Below are 22,568 nucleotides of genomic sequence, written 5' to 3'. Positions count from 1 at the left end.
CCATGAAAAGAAACCTGATGGTCACCCCGAGGACAACGGCGAATTTACAAGCAAAGCACAAATATTCCAGCGACACAAGCTCAGTGTTTTACCCTGCAATAAAGCCCCCACAGTTGATGAATGTTTCAGAATGTGTTAATAAAATTTTGTTCTCCGTGAGTCTGTCAAAAAGTTGTTGAAAATTACAGTATTACAGTCAGAATTTTTGTTACTTTTATTTTAGAAAATGTCCTTTAAAGTGTGGCGTTTCAAGTCACATTTTGTTTAAAATACAGAAAATACAGACAGTAGAACATGGATACAGCAAAAAAGGAAACAATGACAGAAAATAAAGCTAACAAGCCTTTCTGACTGCTCTAGTTTTCTCTTTTTGAAATGGAACTGAAGGCAAAGGAAGGAGGGCGGAAAAAGAAAAGGCTTCAGGGACAGGAGGGGAGGAGGAGGGGAGGAGTAGGGGCAGAATGAGACAAGTTAGTTAAGGAAACTATGGTTGCTTTATGGTTCATGTTTAAATTATTCTTTATAAAGTCTAATTTAAGATTTAATCTTTCCTCTCTTTTTTGTCTTTTTCATTTAATGGTATTTTGATCTTCTGGATCCAGGGCCCTCAGCGCTCCTCCTTGTGGTCTCAGACTGAGGACAAGGAATGCCGACTTAGTCTGGCAGTGGGAACAAAACCACCCGCGTCGCCTTCCCCGGCCGACCCACACTGCCAACTCAAGAAGATAAAGTGGAGTCCTTCTGTGTTTGCTGTGCTTGTGAACGTTGCATGGACTTCTGACTTTCCACGTCTCTAAAATGTTTCTCAACCTGGAAGAAGAATAAAACGACATTTAAAAATCAGACACCAATTCTGAAACACGTCTCGTGCCGTTCATTGAGCAACACAGTAAAGCAGACTATTGAATTTTATGAACCTTGTTGTCTCAAAATAATCACAAATACATGTCCTAAAAACTTGGGCTGACATTTTCTGGTCGGTTGGTCGATATGTTCTAGTCCGACCAAATACCCGCTGGTCGGAAAATGTTTCCTCCAACTGGGAACGTCTGAAAGCGTTTTTTTTGGGTTGCATCTTCTTGCTACGATATGAGATGCCGGAGGAAGTACAAATGACGGTACAAGGTAAAGTACATTCTCTGGATGAACCGAGGGCTGAAGCATGAAGAGATAGAGCATGTCTGCAAGATGTGACAATCAGTCTTTGTGGTATTTGTCCTGCCTCATCTCCACCACGATTGAATGGCTGAATAAAAAGTGACAGTAAATGGTTTTAAGTTCTCGGTGACCACAAAAAAAGGGCCAAACATGCAGCGCTCAGTGCAAAATAGACACTCAGCGCCTAATCCTGACGCTGGCATTTGTAGCCTTGTGTAAAAATGCAGCGTTCCCATTGCAAAGAATTAAAAAATACTCAGGCCTCAGGGACACACAAGGCTACCAGGCAGACTTAGCTCAGTGCACTGTGGACGATTTACTTTATCTAGATCAGGGATACTCTGATGATTTGTGTTATTGCTCTGTTCGTTCAACACTGGATTGTGTCGTTAATATGCTAACTGGCGTCAAGGCGGTCTTCCAGTTTTCCTTACTGAATTGCAATCACAGATGACCGCCATCTGCTGGTGTGGGGTGGTATGTCCTCTCACGCAGGTGCAGAACATACACACTTGTTTGCCGTCAGTTTGGTGCGTTCATGTGCAACTTTTTGGCCGAGACACGACGTCGAGAGGCGACGCAGCAGAGGGCTTTCGTCAATGCTACTTCTCTGACGTTAGTTTGGTGTGTCTGGGCCTTAAGGTGTCCGTATGCTTCAATCAGAGTGTCTGTCCCCCTACAACTTTCCAAAGTTGAAACTTATGTGTGTGTGCTGAGTCCGTCATTTTCAGTAACTTGGCAAAACCGAGAATAAGACAAAGCTTTCACTTCTCTCTCTAGCTCTCGTTTCATTCACAACTACTGTTGGGGCTTTTCATGTATAAAACATGTTGAAAAACTATATATTCATTTAAATGGAGTGCAGATGGCAGCAGGTATGATATTGAAGCTCTACCAGCTGACAGTCAAATAGGAGAAAAACTTTCAGGAGTGTGAAGGTGCTTGTGTGGACAGAATACTCTGAGAGAGTGGTGTTAATGAAAACTTGAAAGGTGCACTCAACAGATTCCCACCTAGTGTGTCTGAAGTCGTGTGTGTGGGGAACAGGGTTGCAGTGTATCTGCAGACAGGTACACACATGCACACGACTGTATCAGTGTCCGAAATTAACTTTTTGTCTCACCAGCCAAGAGGACTAGTAGATGAAAAAAACTGGCCAAGATTTTTAACCAACCCAAACAGCGGTATCGAGCAGCAGACTGTTGGCAGGTGATAGTTTAGTGGCATAGCTGATGTCCTGAGGAGTAAACTGTGCTGCGAAACTAGGAGCACAACGGTGGTCAGTTTAGCCATGCTGTTAAGCCCCATGTAAAAACACATCTGGGTAGTCTGTGTGTGTGTGTGTGTGTGTGTGTGTGTGTGTGTGTGTGTGTGTGTCTCTCAAACTGCAACACAGATAGCAGTACGTCCGTAAATGACACCAAAATGGACTCTCAGCATAGTTATTTATTTATTACATGACTATTTTGGTACAAACATTAACCCGCCATCGTGGGTAAATCTACCTGCATTTGGTGCTTAGCGGGTGTTAATTTCAGACCCTGGACAGTGTGCATGAACATTGTTCACTGCAGCCCTGAAGTCGAGTATCTGTAGTAAAATATTGTAGAGACAAAAAGCATACTTACTATTTTGCGTACATGACTTAAAGCGCTTCCCTCTTTGCCTTTGCAGTTCTCAACCTGGTAAGGCGGCGAGATTACGACGTCGTCCATCACAATAATGTTCTTCTCCTGCCATTTACAGTCTTTGATGCTGCAAAGAAAAGTAAACATCATCCCATCTGCTGCTGAAAAGACGTTGTGTTTGTGAAGCAAACTACGAAACATGACAGGAAGTGATTTTCATTCAGACATTTATCAGAACGTTTTCTCAGCAGAAGAACTTTCATGACTCTGTTATGACTGGAGGATGTCCGAATACAGTATCCACTAACATATGACTATTTCTATGTCAAATATGGTGAATAAATGAATCTGGCTGCTGATGTGTTTGATCCTTCTCAAAATTTAGAGACCTGGAACACAAAAAACTTCTACATGATCTTGAATTATCTGACAGGACAAAAAACTATGAGAGTAAAGAGAAAAATTATGACTGTAATTCTCTTAAAAAGAAATAAGAATAATTTAATCATGGCTTGATCACTGACTGAAAGTTGCATCTGTCCTATAAAGTAGGGAAACATCTACACAGCGGTACCATTGACTTAAAGACAGTCTGATCAGACATCTGAGACTAAAATCTGAAACCATCAAACATGTCACTTAACAAAATGTGAATTTGACACACAAATTCAACTTTTTCAGACAGCCACAGGAGACAGGAAGGAAATTGTTGCTCATGTTTTATTATATGAAGATAAAATAATCAGCTAGTGAACTACACATAAGCTCCGTTTTCCTGTTTTTCAGCTGTCACAAAAAAAGTTTGACAGTTGACGTCAAGACCATGAAATAAAATCAAGCGTGGCTTTTTGAAGGCAACATATTTTGTGGCCATTTTGTTCCAGATCTCAGTGTGCATTTCTTTTTTTATTTAAACTAAAATCTGACACCTGATTTAACAATTACAGCGACTAACAGCAAAAACAAACTGTGTGTTAAGACTTTCTAGCTGGATTGACGGAACCACAAACCAGGTGAGTTAACAGCCTTGTTTCATTTGCCATACAAACATAGCACATGCCGCTGCTTACTGATTACAACCTGCACACAATTCACCCCAAAATGATTTTAAATGCAATCCAGGTAGAGCTGAAATATCTGGAGTGGAGGTGGTAAATCATATATTATGGTTCCCCCCATATGTTTAAAGTTCTTTTATAAAGAGGAACAAATGAGTTAATAAAAAGTTAGATAATTCAATGTTCACAGCATCTGTGCAGCTTTGTTTATTCACTGTGTCCATGGTAACAAGACGTACACGGCCATAAAGGTTTCCTAACTCATAAAAGTAGTCTGTTTACTTTTCTGATAAATGCATCACTGCATAACTCATAAATGTTCAGACAAGCTCAATATTTGGTTCTGTGATGCTTTCAAGTTCGCTCTGCTCCACACTCTCCTTCTCGCTGAGCTCCAAACACCATAAAAAACACTTTATTTTTAGAAATCCTGAATTTTATATTTTAGAAAACACAACTGAGGTAATAGTCTGGATATAGAATTGTCTACTCTTTTCTTTTTTCCCATACTTATCCAAACCTGGAAATGACTAAAATCAAACTTCATGCTTTTCCACACTGTGCAGAAACCCTGTCTTGGTGACACTCAGTTGCTTTTAATTGCCTGACACATATGTAGTGAAACTTCACTATAGAACATTGAGCAGGACTGAGCCTGTAAGAGAAGTTCTTACGTTTTGTGAATAGTCTGGAATAGCTGTTGGCCCTCCACAGAAACCCCAGCACTGATTGCATAGGCTTGGGACAGCTTGTCCTCCTTTTCTGTCCGTGCTCGATTGGCAAGCTGTGAAGAGTTGAACAGAACAAAAAGGCATTCTTAACATCAAACATCACTTGATTGTACGGCTTTGAACTGGGAACAACTTTTTATTTTTAATTGCAGTAAGAACGTCGGGACAGTTTCAACATTTTCTCTTTTGCTGTTTTATTTAACACCTCGAGGAAATCTCACGCACGAGCTTCTGCTCCCTAAGAGACAGATTATATTGTCTAATCAGCATACACAATTGCCACAACAAAGTGATCTCGCCATAGAAAGAGAATGAGAGTAGAGCGGACATTAAGATGTGTGCCGTGGTCCTCTGACTAGTTCAAAAGAAAATGGCAATTGGTGTTAGTTACGATACCAACACAAGTCAGTCAGTACGTTTACATCACACTACACAAAATCGATTTATTGTGTTAGTCCGACTAAAACCAGACTTTTAAAACGCATTGTGCTAAATCAAATTTCTTAAAGTTGGACTAACACACCCAGGCAATGCGATCAGGAGTTGAATTCCTCCTGCATGTATACAGTCAATCCAACCCAGATTGCTTTGCACGCTATGCATGCTCCAGTGTCCGCCCTGGGCTTTGACCGGAAGTCAAATGGCATAAAATGCATAACAGAAGAAGCAGCCAGTAGCAACATGGTGAAATCTACATCCAGAGCGGTGCATTTTTGGACGCACTAAGAGACACAGTTCATGCTGTGTCAGCTGAAGGAGTTAATTTTAAAATCAACGGATGGGAGGAAAAACAAAATGGCGACCTGGTCAAAAACGTGGCAGAACAGCTGGACGACACTCGATTGTTTGGTCTGAGACATAATAGGTCAACCGGAAAAAGGTCAAATACTAACAAGCTGAAAGGGGGCATATTGCCACCTATTGTGGTGGAGTTGTACATACTTCGGTCAAAAGAATCAATTCCCCTCCTGTGCTTGTACTGCGACAAGGACAGTAGTCCAATGAAATGGCCTCGTCTAGCTATAACCATAGTTCAACTTTATTGTGCATGTAAACGTACTGAACTGGGCCATTAGGTCAGTGAGTTTATTTCTTGCCGCAAGTTGGTTTGTTTTACAGATGTTTATACAGAAGTTAGTAGAGTTGTTTCGATACCAATACTAGTGTTGAAAATTCCTCTGATACTGCCTCAAATGCTGGATCGGGTATCAGCAAGTACACAAGCCTTGGCAGTGATCCGATACCATGTAATGTAGTAATAAACTTTAAAGTAGCTTCACACTAGGAACAGCGGATTTCCTGAAAATCAATTCTTCGCCAGTGTAAAACAGCAGCCTGTAGGCAACTACTTTTTTAGAATGCCGAAGAACGGATTTCTTGTAAAAAAGTGTAATGTTGGCATTTAGCACAATAAAGTTCTATGGCGTTCATTCTCTGTATGTTTGTTCATGTTACAGAGGGTTTAACCTGAGCCATGTCACTTCACATCCACACAGGGTTAGTAGTATACTGATGCTAATTTATTTTTATTTTTTTTAAGCAGTGGTATCGGATCAGTACCTAATATCCGCAAATACACAAGTTCAGGAATCGGGAAGGAAGGCAAAGGCAACAGTACACATAAAACTGGCCGCCATTTTGACTGCTTATTTGAATGGGAGTGTCTGTTCTACTCTCATTCTATTTCTATGGATCGCTCTCGTTTGCTCAACAATATAAGTTTACATTTCACTTTCACTGACTTGCCTAACAAGTATTCTCATGTAGGATCAAAGGGTGTAGAGCTTAGCACAGCCTTCAGTGAGCAGAAAGCAACTCGAGTAAGCCGCCCGCTAATCATAAGACATAATCTAACACATGATTTATTTAAGCAGTGTAAAAGATCCGTCTATAAGCAGGTTTTTGTCTGTTGTGTCCCAGTTCAGGGGCTGGATCCTCCGTGGTCCATATTTCTACACCAAATAGGTCTTTACAAGCTGACAAGGCAGTTAACAGCAAACACTTTCCAGCCTCATTATAAAAGAGTCCTTTGTGGCTGCTAGGTTCTTTTATGGTGCATTCACTGACCCTCCTGAGCTCATAACGTCAGGAAATATTAAATGACTGTCATATTTATCAGGTAGAGTGCTTTCTACTTAAAGGAATACCTTAACCACATAATGTCTGTTTGTAAATCAGGTAGTCATGCTGTGTTAGAAGACTGTTTTTCTCCCATACCTCCACGGGAAACGGCAAACATATTGATTTATTGATTGATTGGGGACCATGTTTACCAACAGCAACATCAGTTTGTAAACTCTCACACAACTCCTGCAGTGTAATCCAAGTCCCATTTATCCAGTTGTGCTCATTACCTCACAAACACATGTATTATTGCGAAAACCTTACTGTTTAAAACTGAAGTGAAAGTGAAACTTCTCTTTGCTCTCTTCAGAGCCAGGATCAGATACTGAAATTCTAGGGAAATGCATGTGTTTGGGAAGAACTGAGCACACAACTGGATAAACAGGACTTGGATTAAACAGCACAAGTTGTGTGAGAGATTGCAAACAGATGTTTTGATACAGTTCTGCTGTTGTTATAAATGGTCCAAATTGACCAATAAATCATTATGTTTTCAAAAAGTTTTCTTCACAAATCCAGGGTAACACGCCATGACTAACTGATCTACAAATGGTCATTTTGTGGCTTAAGTATTCCTTTAAAAAATGTATACTAAGTAGGATTTTCCTAAAAAAATAATGTACATACTCGTACAAAAGTAATCCCTTGGTGTATTTATCTGACTCTGCCTGGATTTTCCTCTTATTTTGCTGTACTCTGGACATTTACGGGCACGTAGCCTCAGCAAATAACAGTGTGCAGGTGATCGGGACTTCATAAAGTCAAAAGGTACTAGTAGCAGCACGCTGGACACAGTCGGACACATCCCCGAAAAACACAAATATAGCAAACAGAAACACTAAACGGAGAGAGTTCGTTCTAAAATGAGTGAATCTGGGGTTGGCCGTCACTTTCGGGCAGGTGCCTCCATTGTCTAGCGTAGCCTGACCTGTCTCCACAGCGCTGTGTCACCCAGCACCCTTTTCATTCTGGTATAGTGGGGAAAAAATGCTCTGGGTTGTTTGTACTTCTCTAAACCAATCACAGTTATTTTGGCAGTGCTACACCCAGGATGCAGCAACAGTGCCCTTACACAATGGTAGCACACAGAGGGGAGTGGAATGTCAACTGAAATAGCCGGCCAATGGCAGGCTTTTACTCACACTTTACATCCTGTGGGTCAGACTACTGCCAGTGTTAGCTTTGTTAGCCTGATACAGTGTGAGCTACAAGTAGTGTAGGGAGGAGCGGCCATGGTTAAATGTTGCGCTTACAAATAGTGAGCAGCAATACCTGCAGAGTAAACCTTTAGTTCTGCATCATGTGCTGAGGTGACAAATCACAACCTCCACTTTGCTGGCTTTATGAAGAAAACTACCAAGTGACAAATTTCCCCTAAATGCACCATTAGATTTGGACATTTGGGAACGAGCCTCACACTCAGGTTTGCACATCCTGTCATGGACCTGCCGTAACTGGTCACATATTTCAGGGAATCCAGCTCCTGAATGGAGTCACGGCTCAGACTACATGATGATATATACTTTTGATTTATCAGACTCTGACAGTAATCGTTCCCATCACATTCTTCGTGATCATCAACTGAGGCGCACATCGACACACGAAGAGGACAAACACAAACAGGACGCACTTACCTTGCTAACATTCAGTGATGCTAGTGGGGGTGGAGTCTCAGTGCGGTCATTAATTATGTCCACATCAGAAACATAGGCTAAGTTGATCAGGATGACGTCGTTGAGGTTTGGCTTACCGCTGGAGGAAGCACATTCTTTGAGAGAAGTAAAGTCAAGGCACAAACACAACTTCATGACAAGGCATCACAACACAAATTGACCACTGACATCTGACCCCTGGTGAACCTGAACACCATCAGTTAGACTGCACAGAGAGGCTCATGATACAGAGAACACTGGCTGAGTAACACTGACCGTGAGAGGTGGTGCCAGTTACAGAGGCAAAGGCAGTGCTGCCACCTATAGTAATCACAGATTAATGAATGAAGAATGGTTGGAAATGTGTTTAGACTGCTCATGTACATAGCAGCAAAGCAAGTGCTAACATTGTGATTTTGAATGACTTTCTCTGCTAAAAAAAGCCCACTAAATTATCTTTTGACTTATGCAATGCAGCTCAACTTATTTTACAGAGCGCCTGATTTATAACACAAACTCAGGTTTGATGAAGTCTTGTTCATTTTCCCAGAATTAAAATTTCAAGTGAAAGCAGCCAAATTCTGAATTTACATACAGAAACATATACACAAAAAGTAAAAGGCAATTGCTGCAACTTTATCTTGACATAAATCTGTGGTTTTCAGAGAACCTGACAGACCAGGGCCTCGAGGTTCACCCTGTCGGTAACATCAGTAACACAGGAGCAGCCTGTCAGACTTGTCACTGTGATGCTGATGGCACGCCAGGCGTTCTCCATATTTTAGTCCGATTTGCATATTCATTTTGCATCAGCTCTCAAAAGGGTTCTTAAATTTTTTGGGGGCCGATTGATCTAACAAAAGACAGAAGTCAGAACAGAATTTGACCTGTCTTAACTTTGACAGCATCACCTTCAAGTCTGAAAGCTCAAACTTTCAATACTGGACAGATCCTCGGTTCATTCTGAGCTGTACGACATTAAATTAAACCTAACGTAGAAAGCTTCGTGTGAACGTCCAACACTAACTGACTTTGATGGTTTACTAAAAACTAGTTTGACTGTGTTGTTAATTCAGTTTATCTTGGACGGCACTCAAGTGTTAAACCGTTTTAACACGCCAAAAGGCCTGTGATGCCAGCTGTCAAATCTGTACACTGTACTAGCTTCATTCATTCAGCGTCTCACCTCACAGCTTGTCGCATCTGCGTTTAATACACTTTAAGACAGTGATACTCAACTTACAGCCTGTGAGGTGCCAGGTGGCGTGACGATCATTTTCTAACTCACAACGAAAATAAACTGATGAATGTTTTTGTACTTTGAATGTATACGTGGTGCTGGACAGGGTTGGAAATTTACTTTTTTGTCCACCTGCCACTATGGCTGGTGGATCCCCATATCTATCAGCCACTCAATAGATTACTATTGTGTTTTTTGGCAAATCCTAGACACACCCCTTTATGCACCTGATCTGTGCGGGGCTGCTGAGACTGGATATGCCCCCTGGCCAAGATGAGCGTGGACAGCAAATGCTGACAGGTTGAAAACAGGCATTTCATTTATTATATAGACCAGGGGTGTCAAACCGCCCTCCAAAAGGTCCGATACGCCCCACTAGATGACTTTGCACAGCTAATACTGAAGCAGTTGTGAAGGCTGAGTAAATGAGTATCCTAATTCACGTAAAATACTGCTTCAGAGGCTTTTCCACCCGGACCAGAAAACAGTTCTCTGAAAATACAACTAATACTATGGTCGCATTTATAGATATTGAACATTGTGCAAAATATTGTCACCCAGCTGCGCCAGTACAAAACACTTTTGTTGGAAAGTTTAGATGCGTAAATAGTTTGTGAGGCAGGGGATAACTTAACCTGCTTCTTAAATAGCTTCCGCTTTAGTTTTCTGTGTGGTGATGCCAGCATTACTGCAAAAGAGTGGAAACGTATGGAAAAATGTAATGACGGCGAGTCGCAGACTGACTGAATGTGGAAAAACTGAGACACACTGCAGACATTGCACTTTTTTCCTTACGATATCTCAGGCTGGTCATCATCTGTTATTAAGTAGATACATATTTTTAAAATGTACTTGAACTTTACACTGAAATAAGATGAAAAATGTGAAGGTTGTTATTATTTCAAGGTCATTCTACAGTGGTTTTTACTGGTGCGGCCCACCTAGGATCAAATACAGAGAATAAGGACCATGAACTAGAATGAGTTTGAAACTAGTATTGTCGGAGAAAGGTGAGAGTTATCTTCTCAAGTCAAATCAGCAGCAAGTCGTCGCGGTGGTCCCATGATCCTATGTCCCCCAGCTCTATATTCCCTTAATATACCACCAGACACACTTTACATCTGTGTTCCTAGTGATTTTAGACATTTACAAATATTTATACGTCACTTAATGTAAAGTAACATTGTCAGAAATTTGTCAGGGCTAACTTCTCAGTTCAAACTGAAAAGGCATGAGAAAGATGGACTTTTAAAATGCAGTTTGAATCAAAAAAATCCGTTCATCTACTGTGAAGACACTAATGTCTAAAGTCAGGAAAACTGTCTTGCCCGTGAATTTGAGGGCGTAGGTTTCAAGCAGTATAACATCAGACAGCTATATGTCCCCCAGCTCTATATTCCCAAAACATAACACATGATACACATTTTACACCTGTCTTCCTAGTGATTTTAAACACTTACGAATATTTATATGTCTCGATATAAACTAGTTTTGTCGGAGAAAGGTCAGAGCTATCTTCTCAATTCAAGTCACCAGCAACCCAGCCTTATTTGTAATGAATGGAGTGGTCGCGACGGTCCCATGATCCCATGTCCCCCAGCTCTATATTCCCTCAACATAACACAAGACACACTTTAGTGATTTTAAATATTTACAAATATTTATATGACTTTTAAAGTAAAGTAACATTGTCAGAAATTTGTCAGGGCTATCTTCTCAGCTCAAATTGCAGAAGCATGAAGAAAAACTTAAGTTTCAAATGTAGTTTGATTCGTAAAAATCTGTTCCTCTAATGTGGCGACATTGATGTCTAAAGTCAGGAAAACTGTCTTGCCTGCAATTTGAGGGCGTGGGTTTTAAGCAGTATAACATCAGAAGGCTATAAACTGTAGGTGGATGATTAAAACATATTAACCAAGGTAAACATACACTGAACATTTGACCTAGGGGGAAACACTCCTGAGAAGATACAGCCCTTTGAAATGCCTCCTTCATGTGTCACATTAACAGGATGTTGAGCTGGGGAACAGATACGCTCCCTGATGAACCCATGATGCCTCTGCTACCTGAATCTTAATGAAATGAAACAGTACTGTAACATAATCCACCCCATAATCACCCAATAATCACAATGTCACCAGAATCGGACGAGACACGGGGGGAGAAAGCCCAGCTGATAAGCTCGGGAATGCTAATACCGTTAATTGAGCTAGTAGCGGCAGTGTGGGGTTGACCGAAACTTAGCATGCTAGCCGAGCTAACAGCAACTTGATTGTAGCGTGGAGGGGAACTCGTGTCAATTCATCACTAGCTTTGGGGAAACAAACCGCTGGCACATCCCAAAAAATGACACCACCGAGTATGTGAGGTCAACGTGTGCGCGAGAGCCCGGGCGAGATGCGCTGAATGTCAGTTAGCTTGCTAACTAGCAACGGTTTATGCCTGTTGAGAGCACACAGCCATGATGCCTCCGTTGCCAGATAGTGATCCATGTTGGGGTCTGGCAATACAATGAGTGGATTCAAAACACATGCTCTTCCTCAGCAAATAGCGAGAAGCCGTGAAATGACCCAGCGACACCTACAGCGTCTTCGACACATTCGAAATAAACGGAGGAGTACCTCGCCGGTGGAAATATTTAAAAAGGACAAAGATATCTAACTCAGCTCCCACCAATTACGCCTGCGCGGATCACTATTTGACATATTTTCGGTTACCCTACAGGCCCTTGCAGCCAGGCAGGCCAGCGAGCCGACCGCAGCTCGACACAAACAAAAGGATACTCAGAGTTAACATCTTGGACTGGTAGTCAAACGCGACCACTTCTCCTTGCAGACGTTGGCCCAAGCAGGTGAGGCAAGAGACATGGCTCCCGACGCTGAAATACTCCCCCGGTCCAGGAGCCGCCATCTTCTCCGCCAGGAAACCGGAGCGCCTGCCTTACGTAAAGCGACGCGATGTCGTATTCAGACGAAACCTGGGCGTGTCGAACTACGTCGCGTTATGGTCATTTATTCAAATACGGCGATTTATATTCACAATTTTATCAATTTAACTCCGCGTTTTATCGTTAAACCACCTTCTTAACGCTTTAAATGTAGCGTAAATGTGAATATTATTTAATTAACCGAAGGGCAAAGTTGAGGCTTTGTCTCCCACTGCCACAAACCAGTGGGTGACGTCACAGTGGGTTCACGCTGCACTCTTCATTCAACCGCTCTCCAAGTCATTTAAAGGTCCCATAATGTGCTCATATTCACGTTCATATTTGTATTTTGGGTTTCTCCCAGAACATGTTTATATGCTTTAATGTTCAGAAAACACATTATTTTTCTCACACTGCCTGCCTCAATATTCATGTAACCTCCCTCTGTCTGAAACGCTCCGTTTTCTGCCTTTAAAGTTTTTCAAAAAGTTCAAAAGTTGTTTTTTTATTGTCAATTTGCTATATGTGCATGACAAAATGCTGTTTCCCTCTCACTTAGTATTAATGCCATACAGTTTAAAAGCTAAAAAAAAGCTAAATTGGAATATTAATAATACAATAAAAAACAATACAAGTGAAAATAAAAATAATAACTAAGCAGTATAACTAACAGACAAGAAACTCTAGAAGATACTCTGCACCTATGTACAATCAAGGTGGAAAGTCAGCAGCAGTTGTAATATAATATAACATAATATAACACCGATATAGACCGAATAACAATGTTCATTTACAATAACTTCCAGGTAGAAAATCCACACCTAACTATATGTTCTTTTTTCTGTACACTGTTGAAAACCCAATAACAAGACGAGACTGATGAAAATAAAAGAAAATCTTCACCTTGCATACCTGACATTAAACGACACGACACTGTCTCGGTTAGTTAGTTTTTTAGTTTGTTTAAAAAAAAAAAAAAAAAATCAGTATCAGTGTACACTACATGTAGAATATTTTCACTGCTTTGCCTTGCCGTCTAATAACTTTTTACGACTTTGAATTGAAGCCGTAATCTAAAAACCACTAGACTCTATTGAAAAAAATAGTCATTTTACTTACTCACTGAGTTGCTGGTCTAACATGGCGCCAATTGGTTAATGTATATGACAAATGAGAGAGAGAATACTCACAAATATAGCATACTTTTACACCCATATGGATTTTTTTTAAGGTGGCTGAAATACGTTTTGCTGCGTCTAAAGCAGGAAATTATTTAACTTCTGTGTCAGTAGATTTCAAATCAAATCAAGTTTATTTATATAGCACATTTAAAAACAACCAAAGTGCTGTACAAAATAAATGAATGACACACAAATATACAGCAATATAAAATGTATACACAAGAACAAACCCGGTAAGAACAATTACAAACGTGAAACAGATTATAAAACACTAAAATATTAAAACCACAACCAAAGGCCATTGAAAACATGTACATTTTAAGATTTGCCTTTTAAGTGTCAATGGTGGAGGGGGATTTAATTTAGAGTGGAAGGCTATTCCAAAGCTTTGGAGCAGCTACCGCAAAGGCACAATCTTTGGTTTATCAAGGATAATCACAAAGCAACAAAGTACGTAAAATAAGCACAGCAGAAACGTCACATAGGTCTGACCACAATGTTTTTCTATATATCTTTAAATGTTTCAGCAGCTAGGGATGCATGATAACATTGGCATGTCATTGGTATCGGCCAATATCGGCTTTACAGTGAACTAGCAGAATCAGCTAATGTGCTTATTCTTAATTTGCTCAATGAATGAATCTTACATACAGTGAAAAGCATTCTCTTTCATGTCTCCATCTGCTGGTGGGCCGTCACGATACGAGCATGCATGTATAATATGATGTTAATTCCACTACAGAAGAGACTTGATGATCACTAAAATTAGATGGGGGAAAAAAAGAGATTATATTGATATTGGGTATCGGCCAAATGAGTCGTTATATATCAGCATAACGGATATCGGCAAAAAATCCAATATCATGCATCCCTAACAGTTACGGCTAATTTAGATATTTGCACAGTTGTAATTAGTTTTCTACCCAGAAGTGATTGTTGTTGTTAACGTGATGTCACGGTGAACAGCTTAGGTCCATGTCTACTTCCTGTCAGCTGATGTGATTCATATACACTGGAAAATATTCCAACAGGAAATACAAAAGGACCCTCTGAGAATGTTTTTGTTTTGAGTTGGAAACGATTTATACGGTATAGTTGTGACATCACAAACTCACAGTAATCCTGACGGCTCATTTAAAGACACAGTTTCTGAACATGAACTGTGTACAACTCTCTGAACTGGACTGTTTTTATACTTTCACAGTATTTATACACTACCTATACCTGCTCTATATGAAAAAAGAAATTGGAATCTGACTTTTCACAGTATGGGACCTTTAAGATTAAATGGATTGTGGAATACTTACAAAAACAAGGATAATATTTGGAATACTTTTCCCAATTAGCTGTTTGATCCAGTTGGTTGTATCAAGCTTTTACTAAAATCTGACTCCTCTGTTGATAAATTATTAGTCCCCATTAGGGACTGTTTGTTATTTATGATATTCATAATAATAATCTATTTATATATGTTTATTTTAAATTAAAAATAAATAAATAAACATACCTTCCAAACATGGCAGCGGGTTTCGGGGTTCAGAGGGTATTTAAAATAGATACAAAATACAACAATTTAAAGTTGTATGCCCCTCTCCTAAGCCAATAAATAAATAAACAAAAAAAGATAAAAAATAAAAAACGCTAGTTCCAACCCAGTGCTTAAAAAGTTATTTGACTTACCTACCCATCTTTGCACCACCTCTCCCGCCTCACAAATAACTAACAGTCCCTAAGACCCTTAAATTATGAAATGATTGTAGGATGATGCATCTCACAAAATTATTATAAAACAATAATAACAACATAAAATAATGATTATAATAATACTGGTAGTAATGATGCATTTTATTTCTAGGCGCCTTTCAGAGCACTCAAGGACACCTTACTTATTTTCTTTATTTGTAGTTGTTTTTTTATTCTTATTTAGGTTTTTTTTGTCTTTGTATGTATTTCTATTTCTGTTTATTAATTTGTGCACAATAAAGTAAGTTAAAAAAAACACGTGCTTTGGTCATTTATTCAAATACGACAATTGATATGTTTAATTCAATCTGTCTAACCTCGCGATATATCATTAAATAATCCATTAAATGCTTTTATTGTAAGTTAAATGTAAATATAATTTATTAATAAAAAGGTTTTGTCTCCCATTCATCCGCTCTCCATTCAAAGTGCTCCCCCTACAGGAGACATGACAGCACTGCAGGTTTTGCTGCAGCACTTCCTGAAGTACAAAATAATCAGCAGTGCATTTTTTTAATCGACATTGAGGTGTATGCTGTGAGAGCAGAGGACGCAGGATGGAGGACGTGTACACCCAGGGCATCTGGATGGCTGAGAGTCTCCAGCAGAAGACGATAAATCACGAGAAGACCTGGCAGGTCGTCACTCACATGGGAGACCCTAAAGCAGCCTTCCTGCTCGTCTTTCCTTTCACATATTTCATCAGCAAACGAGCCGGAGTCAAAGTGCTCTGGGTGGCAGCTATATCAGAGTGGTTGAACCTGGTGTTTAAATGGTAAGGATAAAACAACAACATGTTTTAAATGAGGAGCTTTTACCCTCTGACCGTGTCTTTCATCATGTTAGCATGTTAGCATGATGCTAACTGTGTTGTTGACATTCACACCAGTCACTGTCAGGTAGAGACAACCACAGCTTTAATGTTTTATTTGTCCTTTTATTCACAATAAGTCAGAAACGTTATTGAATGTTATGCTGTTGACGTTGCAGCTAAGACGGTCCGACCGTGTATACGGCCCGGGGGGAAACAGCTCGAAGCGGAACCTTTTATACACAGTAGTTGTGACATCGTGGCGTTTTGTTTTTAAAGGTCCCTTATTTTGCTCATTTTCAGGTTGAAACTTGTACTTTGGGGTTGTACTCGAACATGTTTACGTGCTTTAATGTTCAAAAAACACTTTACTGTCCTCGTATTGTTTCCCTGACTATACTTGAGCTCACTGTCTGTCTGAAACGCTCAGTTTTAGCGTCTGCCTCCCAAAAAAGCAGAGTCCACTCTGATTGGTTGGTGTTTCTGGGTATTTCACATCTGCGATCTCAGCGTTTCTGCACCGTCATCGCAGCCGAGAAAATGACTGTAACGGCAGTTTTGTGGCACTTTCTGCCTTTATATATAGTATGGTTGTGACATCACAACTTCCCCCAAATCCTGACTGCTCCTTTAAAGGCACAGTTTCTGAATGTGGACTGTGTGCATTTCTCTGTGGATTGAGGTTTTTTTTTCATGGCATACAATTTTTTTATTATATAATATTCAAATGAGTCGCATCACATGGTCTACAAAATATAGTCCATCACAACAACAACAACAACAACAACAACACAAATCCCCTTACCCATCACACCTACCTGTAGGTGTGATGGGTAAGGGGATTTGTGTTGAATAATCATGAATACACATATTAACCAAAGTCAGACATGACAGGGCATAATAAATAAAATTATGTAATTAAGCCATAAGGAATATATATCTGGAGAAAAATAAATAAATAAATTGGAGTGAGATTTTTGACACTTTAACAATATTTATACAGCACCTACAGTATACCTGCCTTTTATTTAAACAACAAAGACATAGAAATCTGGGGCAGTGTTCACAAAGCGCCCAGTGATGAAATTCTAAAAAAATTATCATTAGGAATACACACATATTTCCCATCTTACATTATGAGGCCAGAACCCAATGATCACAACACTAAGATATTTGAAAACAGTAAAAACCCAACAGTGCAGCAGTGATGACTTGGGTCTGTCTCAACCTTTCATCAGCAGAGTGATCACACCAACAATGACAACACTTTCACAGTCAGCAGTTCATTCCATTTCCACTGGGTGTCCACACTGTGCAGGCTCACAATAGGTGTGTTTGTAACAACCAATCACATCTGTTAAAAGAATGCATCATACCTTAGCCACAAGGTCGACCACACCTCCTCACTAAGATAAAAGATTCTGTTCCTTCTTGCTCAGGGTTGCTCTGAGAACGTTCCTAAATCACTCCTAAGCTAGGACTCCTTACTAAAAGTTTTTGCCTTCTATTTCCCAACCCTGTAGGCGGGTCTGGGGGTTGAATTCCCCCCAGGATAAACTTATAGAAACTTTACATCTAAACTGACCATCTATAAGCATTTTGAAACAAAGATCCTAGATGATTTAAGTAATGTTACACGAAAGGTTGAGCTGTTATGTTCAGCATCACAAGGCTCATATGCTTCTCGATCAGCTTAAAAAAAAAGAAAAAAAAGGTGTGTTTTAACATTTATTTTTAAAATCCTATTTATAAAAAATAAAAAAAAATAAAAAATACGCTAATCAGTTTTATAGCCCTCATGAAAATCCATGTGCCTTAATGAAAAGCATCCCAATATTCCAGACATCTTTATGTGTTTTTGGAACTTGCATTTACACATTGTCCAGTGGCATGTGACGATTTGATTTATTTATTTATTATAATGAACGTTTGACAAGTTTATTTATGACTATGATTACATCTGCTAATGATTATTTCAAATGGCAATGTGTGGTTGGCATATGGAACATAGCCTTCAATCTACATTATGATAACAGTCTAGTATTTACATATTTTTGACAGCTGGATCAAGGGGCCCAAATGTGTTAGACATTGTTGAAATAATATACAGTAGATTATCTGCACACACACCACACCACAACTGTTATTATCACCAGTCTACAATGGATAAAGGAGGATAAAACAATCAGAATTAAACTGAAATATCGCTGCTGAAATGCACAGCTCGGGCCGTCTTGATTTATTTATATTAAACTTCAGAAACTGGGTACGATGTACATGAATATATGAGAGTAGTTGGAAACAAGGTTGCTGGTGAACTGGAAAAAAGAGAACAAAGAATTGTGACAGTGATATTTTAGGAATATATTTTGGTTGGCAAAACTATTTATACACCATGAAATAATGGTAGGAAATATGAGTTAAGGACAATAAAGGTAGGGGATGTTATAGGTTTAGAATTTATAGAGGTTGGTGTAGAAAAGAAAACGTAATTGTCTCTAAATGAAGGTGAAGATGTGCAGGACTTCATGCATCATTCACGTACAAGGCACTCTGGTACTGTGGGTGCAAATAGATGTACAGAAATTTGAATTATTGTGTATTTTTCCCAGGATGCTGTTTGGTGAGAGGCCGTTCTGGTGGATAGGTGAATCCCGTCTGTTTGTCAACAAGCAGCCCAAAGTTCAGCAGTTTTCCTCCACGTGTGAAACCGGCCCAGGTGAGAAGTCCTCAGAGACACTCACAGAGAGTACACTTTAACCTCACTGCTCAGTCAGAGCTCTAAAGCTGGCGTCTGTCTCTCAGGGAGTCCGTCGGGACATGCGATGGTGACGGCAGCAGTCTGGTGGATCGTGGTGTCCTCGCTGGGGTCGTTCCTGTACTCACGCACTCGCAGGTATGCTCATTAAAAATAAACTTATCTGCTGTTTTGGCTTTAAATGCACAGATAAAAGATGTCAGAGATATTTTTAATGATTCTTTCTGTCTCTGTGTCTTCAGTGTGTTGTTATCAGCTGTTCCTTACCTGCTCTATGTGGTGATGCTGGCGGCGGTTGGAATCTCCAGGATCTTCATCCTCGCCCACTTCCCTCACCAGGTTGTCGCCGGCTCCATTACAGGTCTGAATACAGTTTCATGCACGAGTTAAAATGTGGAGTGTGGGTATCAGTGTATGGATTAAATCCTCTTAAATCTGTATGTATAATTTGACATAAAAACATCAGTACATGATGTGACATTTTCCTGGAAAATCATAAACAGGTAAAACAACCAGACAGTATCAGCTGAAACTGATATTAACTCCTGGGATGTATCATCATATCATGGAGATGATTATCTACAGAGGTTAAGCAAAAAATTAGGGAGGATGAAAAATGACAATTAAAAAAAAAAAATACAGAAATAAATAACTAAATAAATGTGTAAAGAAATGCAGGAATAATCAAGTAAATAAATAATATGAAAATAAAGTATATAAAATAAAATGTATATTCAATAAAAATATGCTGAAATAAATACAGACAAATAAATGCATAAAGAAATAAATAAAAGACTAAATTAATAAGTAAATGTTGAAATAAATAGATAATTGCATAAATAAAAGGATAAATAAAAAATATGAACATAAAAATAATAAAATATAAATAAAATGTATGAAATAAAAATATGCTGAAATAAATACAGACAGAAATAATTGCATGAATAAATAAACAAATACATGTTGAAATAAATATGGACATAAATAGATAAATGCCTAAATACATGAAAGAATAGATGAAAAAAATTGACAATAAAGTATATTAAAAAAAATAGAAAACAAAATATGCTGCAATAAATACAAACATACCTAAAAGAATAAATAGAAAAAATAAAAGTATATAAAATAAATAAGTAAATAATATAAAATATAGCAAATAAAAATATGCTCAAATAAATACAGACATAAATAAATGCATTAATAAACAAAAATGAATAGATTAATAAGTAAGAAAATAAATACATAAATGCATAAATAAATAAAGTTGACAATTAAACAGGAAATAAATAAATATCTTGAATTTATTTATACATTTTTGTACAGCTACATTAATTATTTATGTATTTCTGTCTGTATGTTAATGAGGTAGAAGGTCCTAACTTCTGTATGTATACCTTTATTAATGCATTTATTTATTTATTCCCACGTTTTTCAGCACTTATTGATTCTTTTCTTTAGTCCACTATTTATTTATAATTTTTTTTGTCCTCTGTAAACATCAGGTATATTTTTCATTGCATTTTTTTTTTCACTGATTTGAGTTTATTTCCTTGTCAGGTTTCATTCTGGGGATTGTTCTGGGCCGCAGAGTCCCAGAAGGTCGCCCCCTGCTGTTCTTCTTCTGCCTCAGCATCGGTCTGCTGTTGGGCACTCTGATGCTGCACGCCGGACTGCAGCAGCTGGGAATCAACCTCTCCTGGTCAGTGTGCTTATTACATTTATGAGCATTGATGTGTCTGTTTGGTGCATAATGAGCTCTGTGAAGGTGAAGTACATTTTTTTTGCCTTGACTGGACATATTTAATCTCTTCCACAGGTCGATTGCTTTGGCTAAGAAGTGGTGCAGCCATGCCGAGTGGATTCGTTTGGACACTGCTCCGTTCTCCTCTCTGACGCGGGACTGCGGGGCCCTTCTGGGTTTGGGCCTGGCCCAGTACTGGAAGCCTGGCGGATGGTCTCTGCCGTGGGCTCCTCGGGCTCTGTCTCTGGCCTTTTCATCCATGGGACTGTATCACGTCCATCGTCTGCCGCTCCCGGTCCGACCTCAAGGCCTCTTCTACGGCCTGTTCTTCGTCAAGTTCGTCATAGTGCCTCAGGTGGTCATGGTGCTGGTGCCGGGGCTGGTTCACCTGTTCACACACAAGAAGAAGAAGGACTAGACACTGTCTACGCTCCATGTTTGGGGGTATCCGTCACACCTTCAAGGACTTTAGCTTCCTCTTGGGTTTCTGTAAGCACTTTAAATGTCTGTCTTATATTGTTCATGGGTGAGGGTCGTAGTTCATTCACTTTGATTATTTTCTTGTTCTCTTACATTTCAGCTGGCAGCGGTCTCTAGTCAGTTACTTAATGTTTTTTTTATGAGATTTCCTGGTTTTTCAGTGAGGAGATTGTATCAGATTTTTAATTTACTGCACATTTACAGTAAATCTATACACGGCAGTAATAATAAGTGTTAATACTACAGTATTTTTGGAATATCTTGCTTTTTTTGGTGGTAAAATGTGCAGGTTTGAGGTACTGTACATAAAAAATATGATACAAGACTTGAAAACCTTGTTTGGCAGGGTCTAGCTTGTGAATGTTACCATTTAAGACTGGATAAAACATGCCATCAATCGTTTGTACTCAGTGTATTACCGATATGTCAGCCTTTAGACCTTCATCAGGTAAAAGATTGGGTAAATCAGATGAAAAAAGATCAACTTAATGAAGGTTTGAGGACCAAAACATTGTTCTCAAAGTGAGTACAAAGACAGTCAAGAGCTTTTGATCCTATGTACTGATCATTAAGACGTTCTGGTCTGCGAGAACGTCATCAAGAAAGGTCAGAAGAGTCCTAAACGGATTTAGCTTTGCACTCCTGTAACGGTGAACAGTTAAAAGTACTGATGCAGCAGAACCAGAGGTATTGCCTTTTTTTATTCTGCACGTTCTTCCTTGTAAAAGCCTGGGGCCTACGTCACCCACAAAGCAACTCAACTACCAACAGTTGGTTTGGAGATTCAGTCTGTAAACGCTGCCCTACAAAGGTAATCGCAGCATCTACAAAGTCAGTCAAAACTGAGTTCTGACTGAAATGAAACTTTTGAATATCTGTTCTATGTTGCGACAATATTTCTTAGCTGAATCCAGTTCTGTTCTTGAGAGAATAGGGTGTGAAAATTAACCACAAAATCCAACTCAAACCCAAAGCAAACCACAGTAAATGTGGTTACTGTGCTCCGCCTTGGGATTCATTTTAAGCATATCGGTGAAGATTCTCAGTCATCCAGGTCATGTAATCATAAGTGCTATATCGTAGGCAACTGGACTTGCTTGAGTTTCTTGAAGACGTTTCGCCTCTCTAAGAACTAGGGTTGTCATGAGAACCGATACTTCAGTATCAAGTCGATGCCAACATGCAGAAAATACGTCTGTACTTTTTTTTCCCAATACCGTAAGTACCGGATACAACTTTGCCCTCAGCGGGCCGTGTCGATTCCCGTCGGAACTGACGGGGGCAGTATACGCGTGTCAGTCTGTGCCGAGGACGAGCGCCGAAGAAGAACGCCTGTT

The 22,568-nt window shown here is 39.4% G+C and overlaps 2 protein-coding genes across 2 annotated transcripts; one reads left to right on the top strand and one right to left on the bottom strand.

The window, feature by feature from the left end:
- Positions 1-190: 190 nt before the first annotated feature.
- Positions 191-12,556, bottom strand: lsm12b (LSM12 homolog b). The gene is made up of 5 exons (XM_050059825.1): positions 12,375-12,556; positions 8,334-8,467; positions 4,519-4,628; positions 2,787-2,913; positions 191-810 (listed from the first exon to the last, which is right to left on the bottom strand). The coding sequence occupies exons 1-5, from the start codon at positions 12,499-12,501 to the stop codon at positions 718-720; spliced, it is 591 nt and encodes a 196-aa protein (XP_049915782.1). The 5' UTR covers positions 12,502-12,556; the 3' UTR covers positions 191-717.
- A 3,267-nt stretch (positions 12,557-15,823) lies between these two features.
- On the top strand, positions 15,824-21,479 carry g6pc3 (glucose-6-phosphatase catalytic subunit 3). The gene is made up of 6 exons (XM_050059821.1): positions 15,824-16,216; positions 18,865-18,971; positions 19,058-19,148; positions 19,253-19,371; positions 20,568-20,709; positions 20,827-21,479. Exons 1-6 carry the CDS (start codon positions 15,999-16,001, stop codon positions 21,167-21,169), a joined length of 1,020 nt encoding a protein of 339 aa, XP_049915778.1. The 5' UTR covers positions 15,824-15,998; the 3' UTR covers positions 21,170-21,479.
- The last annotated feature ends 1,089 nt before the right edge of the window (positions 21,480-22,568 follow it).

The sequence above is a fragment of the Epinephelus moara genome, chromosome 13 (assembly GCF_006386435.1).
Source record: "Epinephelus moara isolate mb chromosome 13, YSFRI_EMoa_1.0, whole genome shotgun sequence".
Classification (NCBI taxonomy): domain Eukaryota; kingdom Metazoa; phylum Chordata; class Actinopteri; order Perciformes; family Serranidae; genus Epinephelus; species Epinephelus moara.
This window is presented reverse-complemented; position numbering and strand designations above follow the sequence as displayed.

Bases quoted from the DNA above. Each gene is read 5' to 3' on its own strand.
- g6pc3 (XM_050059821.1), top strand. From the start codon at position 15,999: ATGGAGGACGTGTACACCCAGGGCATCTGGATGGCTGAGAGTCTCCAG. The intron at 16,217-18,864 runs GTAAGGATAAAA...TATTTTTCCCAG, and splicing joins TTGAACCTGGTGTTTAAATG to GATGCTGTTTGGTGAGAGGC. The intron at 18,972-19,057 runs GTGAGAAGTCCT...TCTGTCTCTCAG, and splicing joins CACGTGTGAAACCGGCCCAG to GGAGTCCGTCGGGACATGCG.
- lsm12b (XM_050059825.1), bottom strand. From the start codon at position 12,501: ATGGCGGCTCCTGGACCGGGGGAGTATTTCAGCGTCGGGAGCCATGTC. The intron at 4,629-8,333 runs GTAAGTGCGTCC...AACTCTTCACAG, and splicing joins CATCACTGAATGTTAGCAAG to CTTGCCAATCGAGCACGGAC. The intron at 811-2,786 runs GTAAGTATGCTT...TTCTTCTTCCAG, and splicing joins TAAGTCATGTACGCAAAATA to GTTGAGAAACATTTTAGAGA.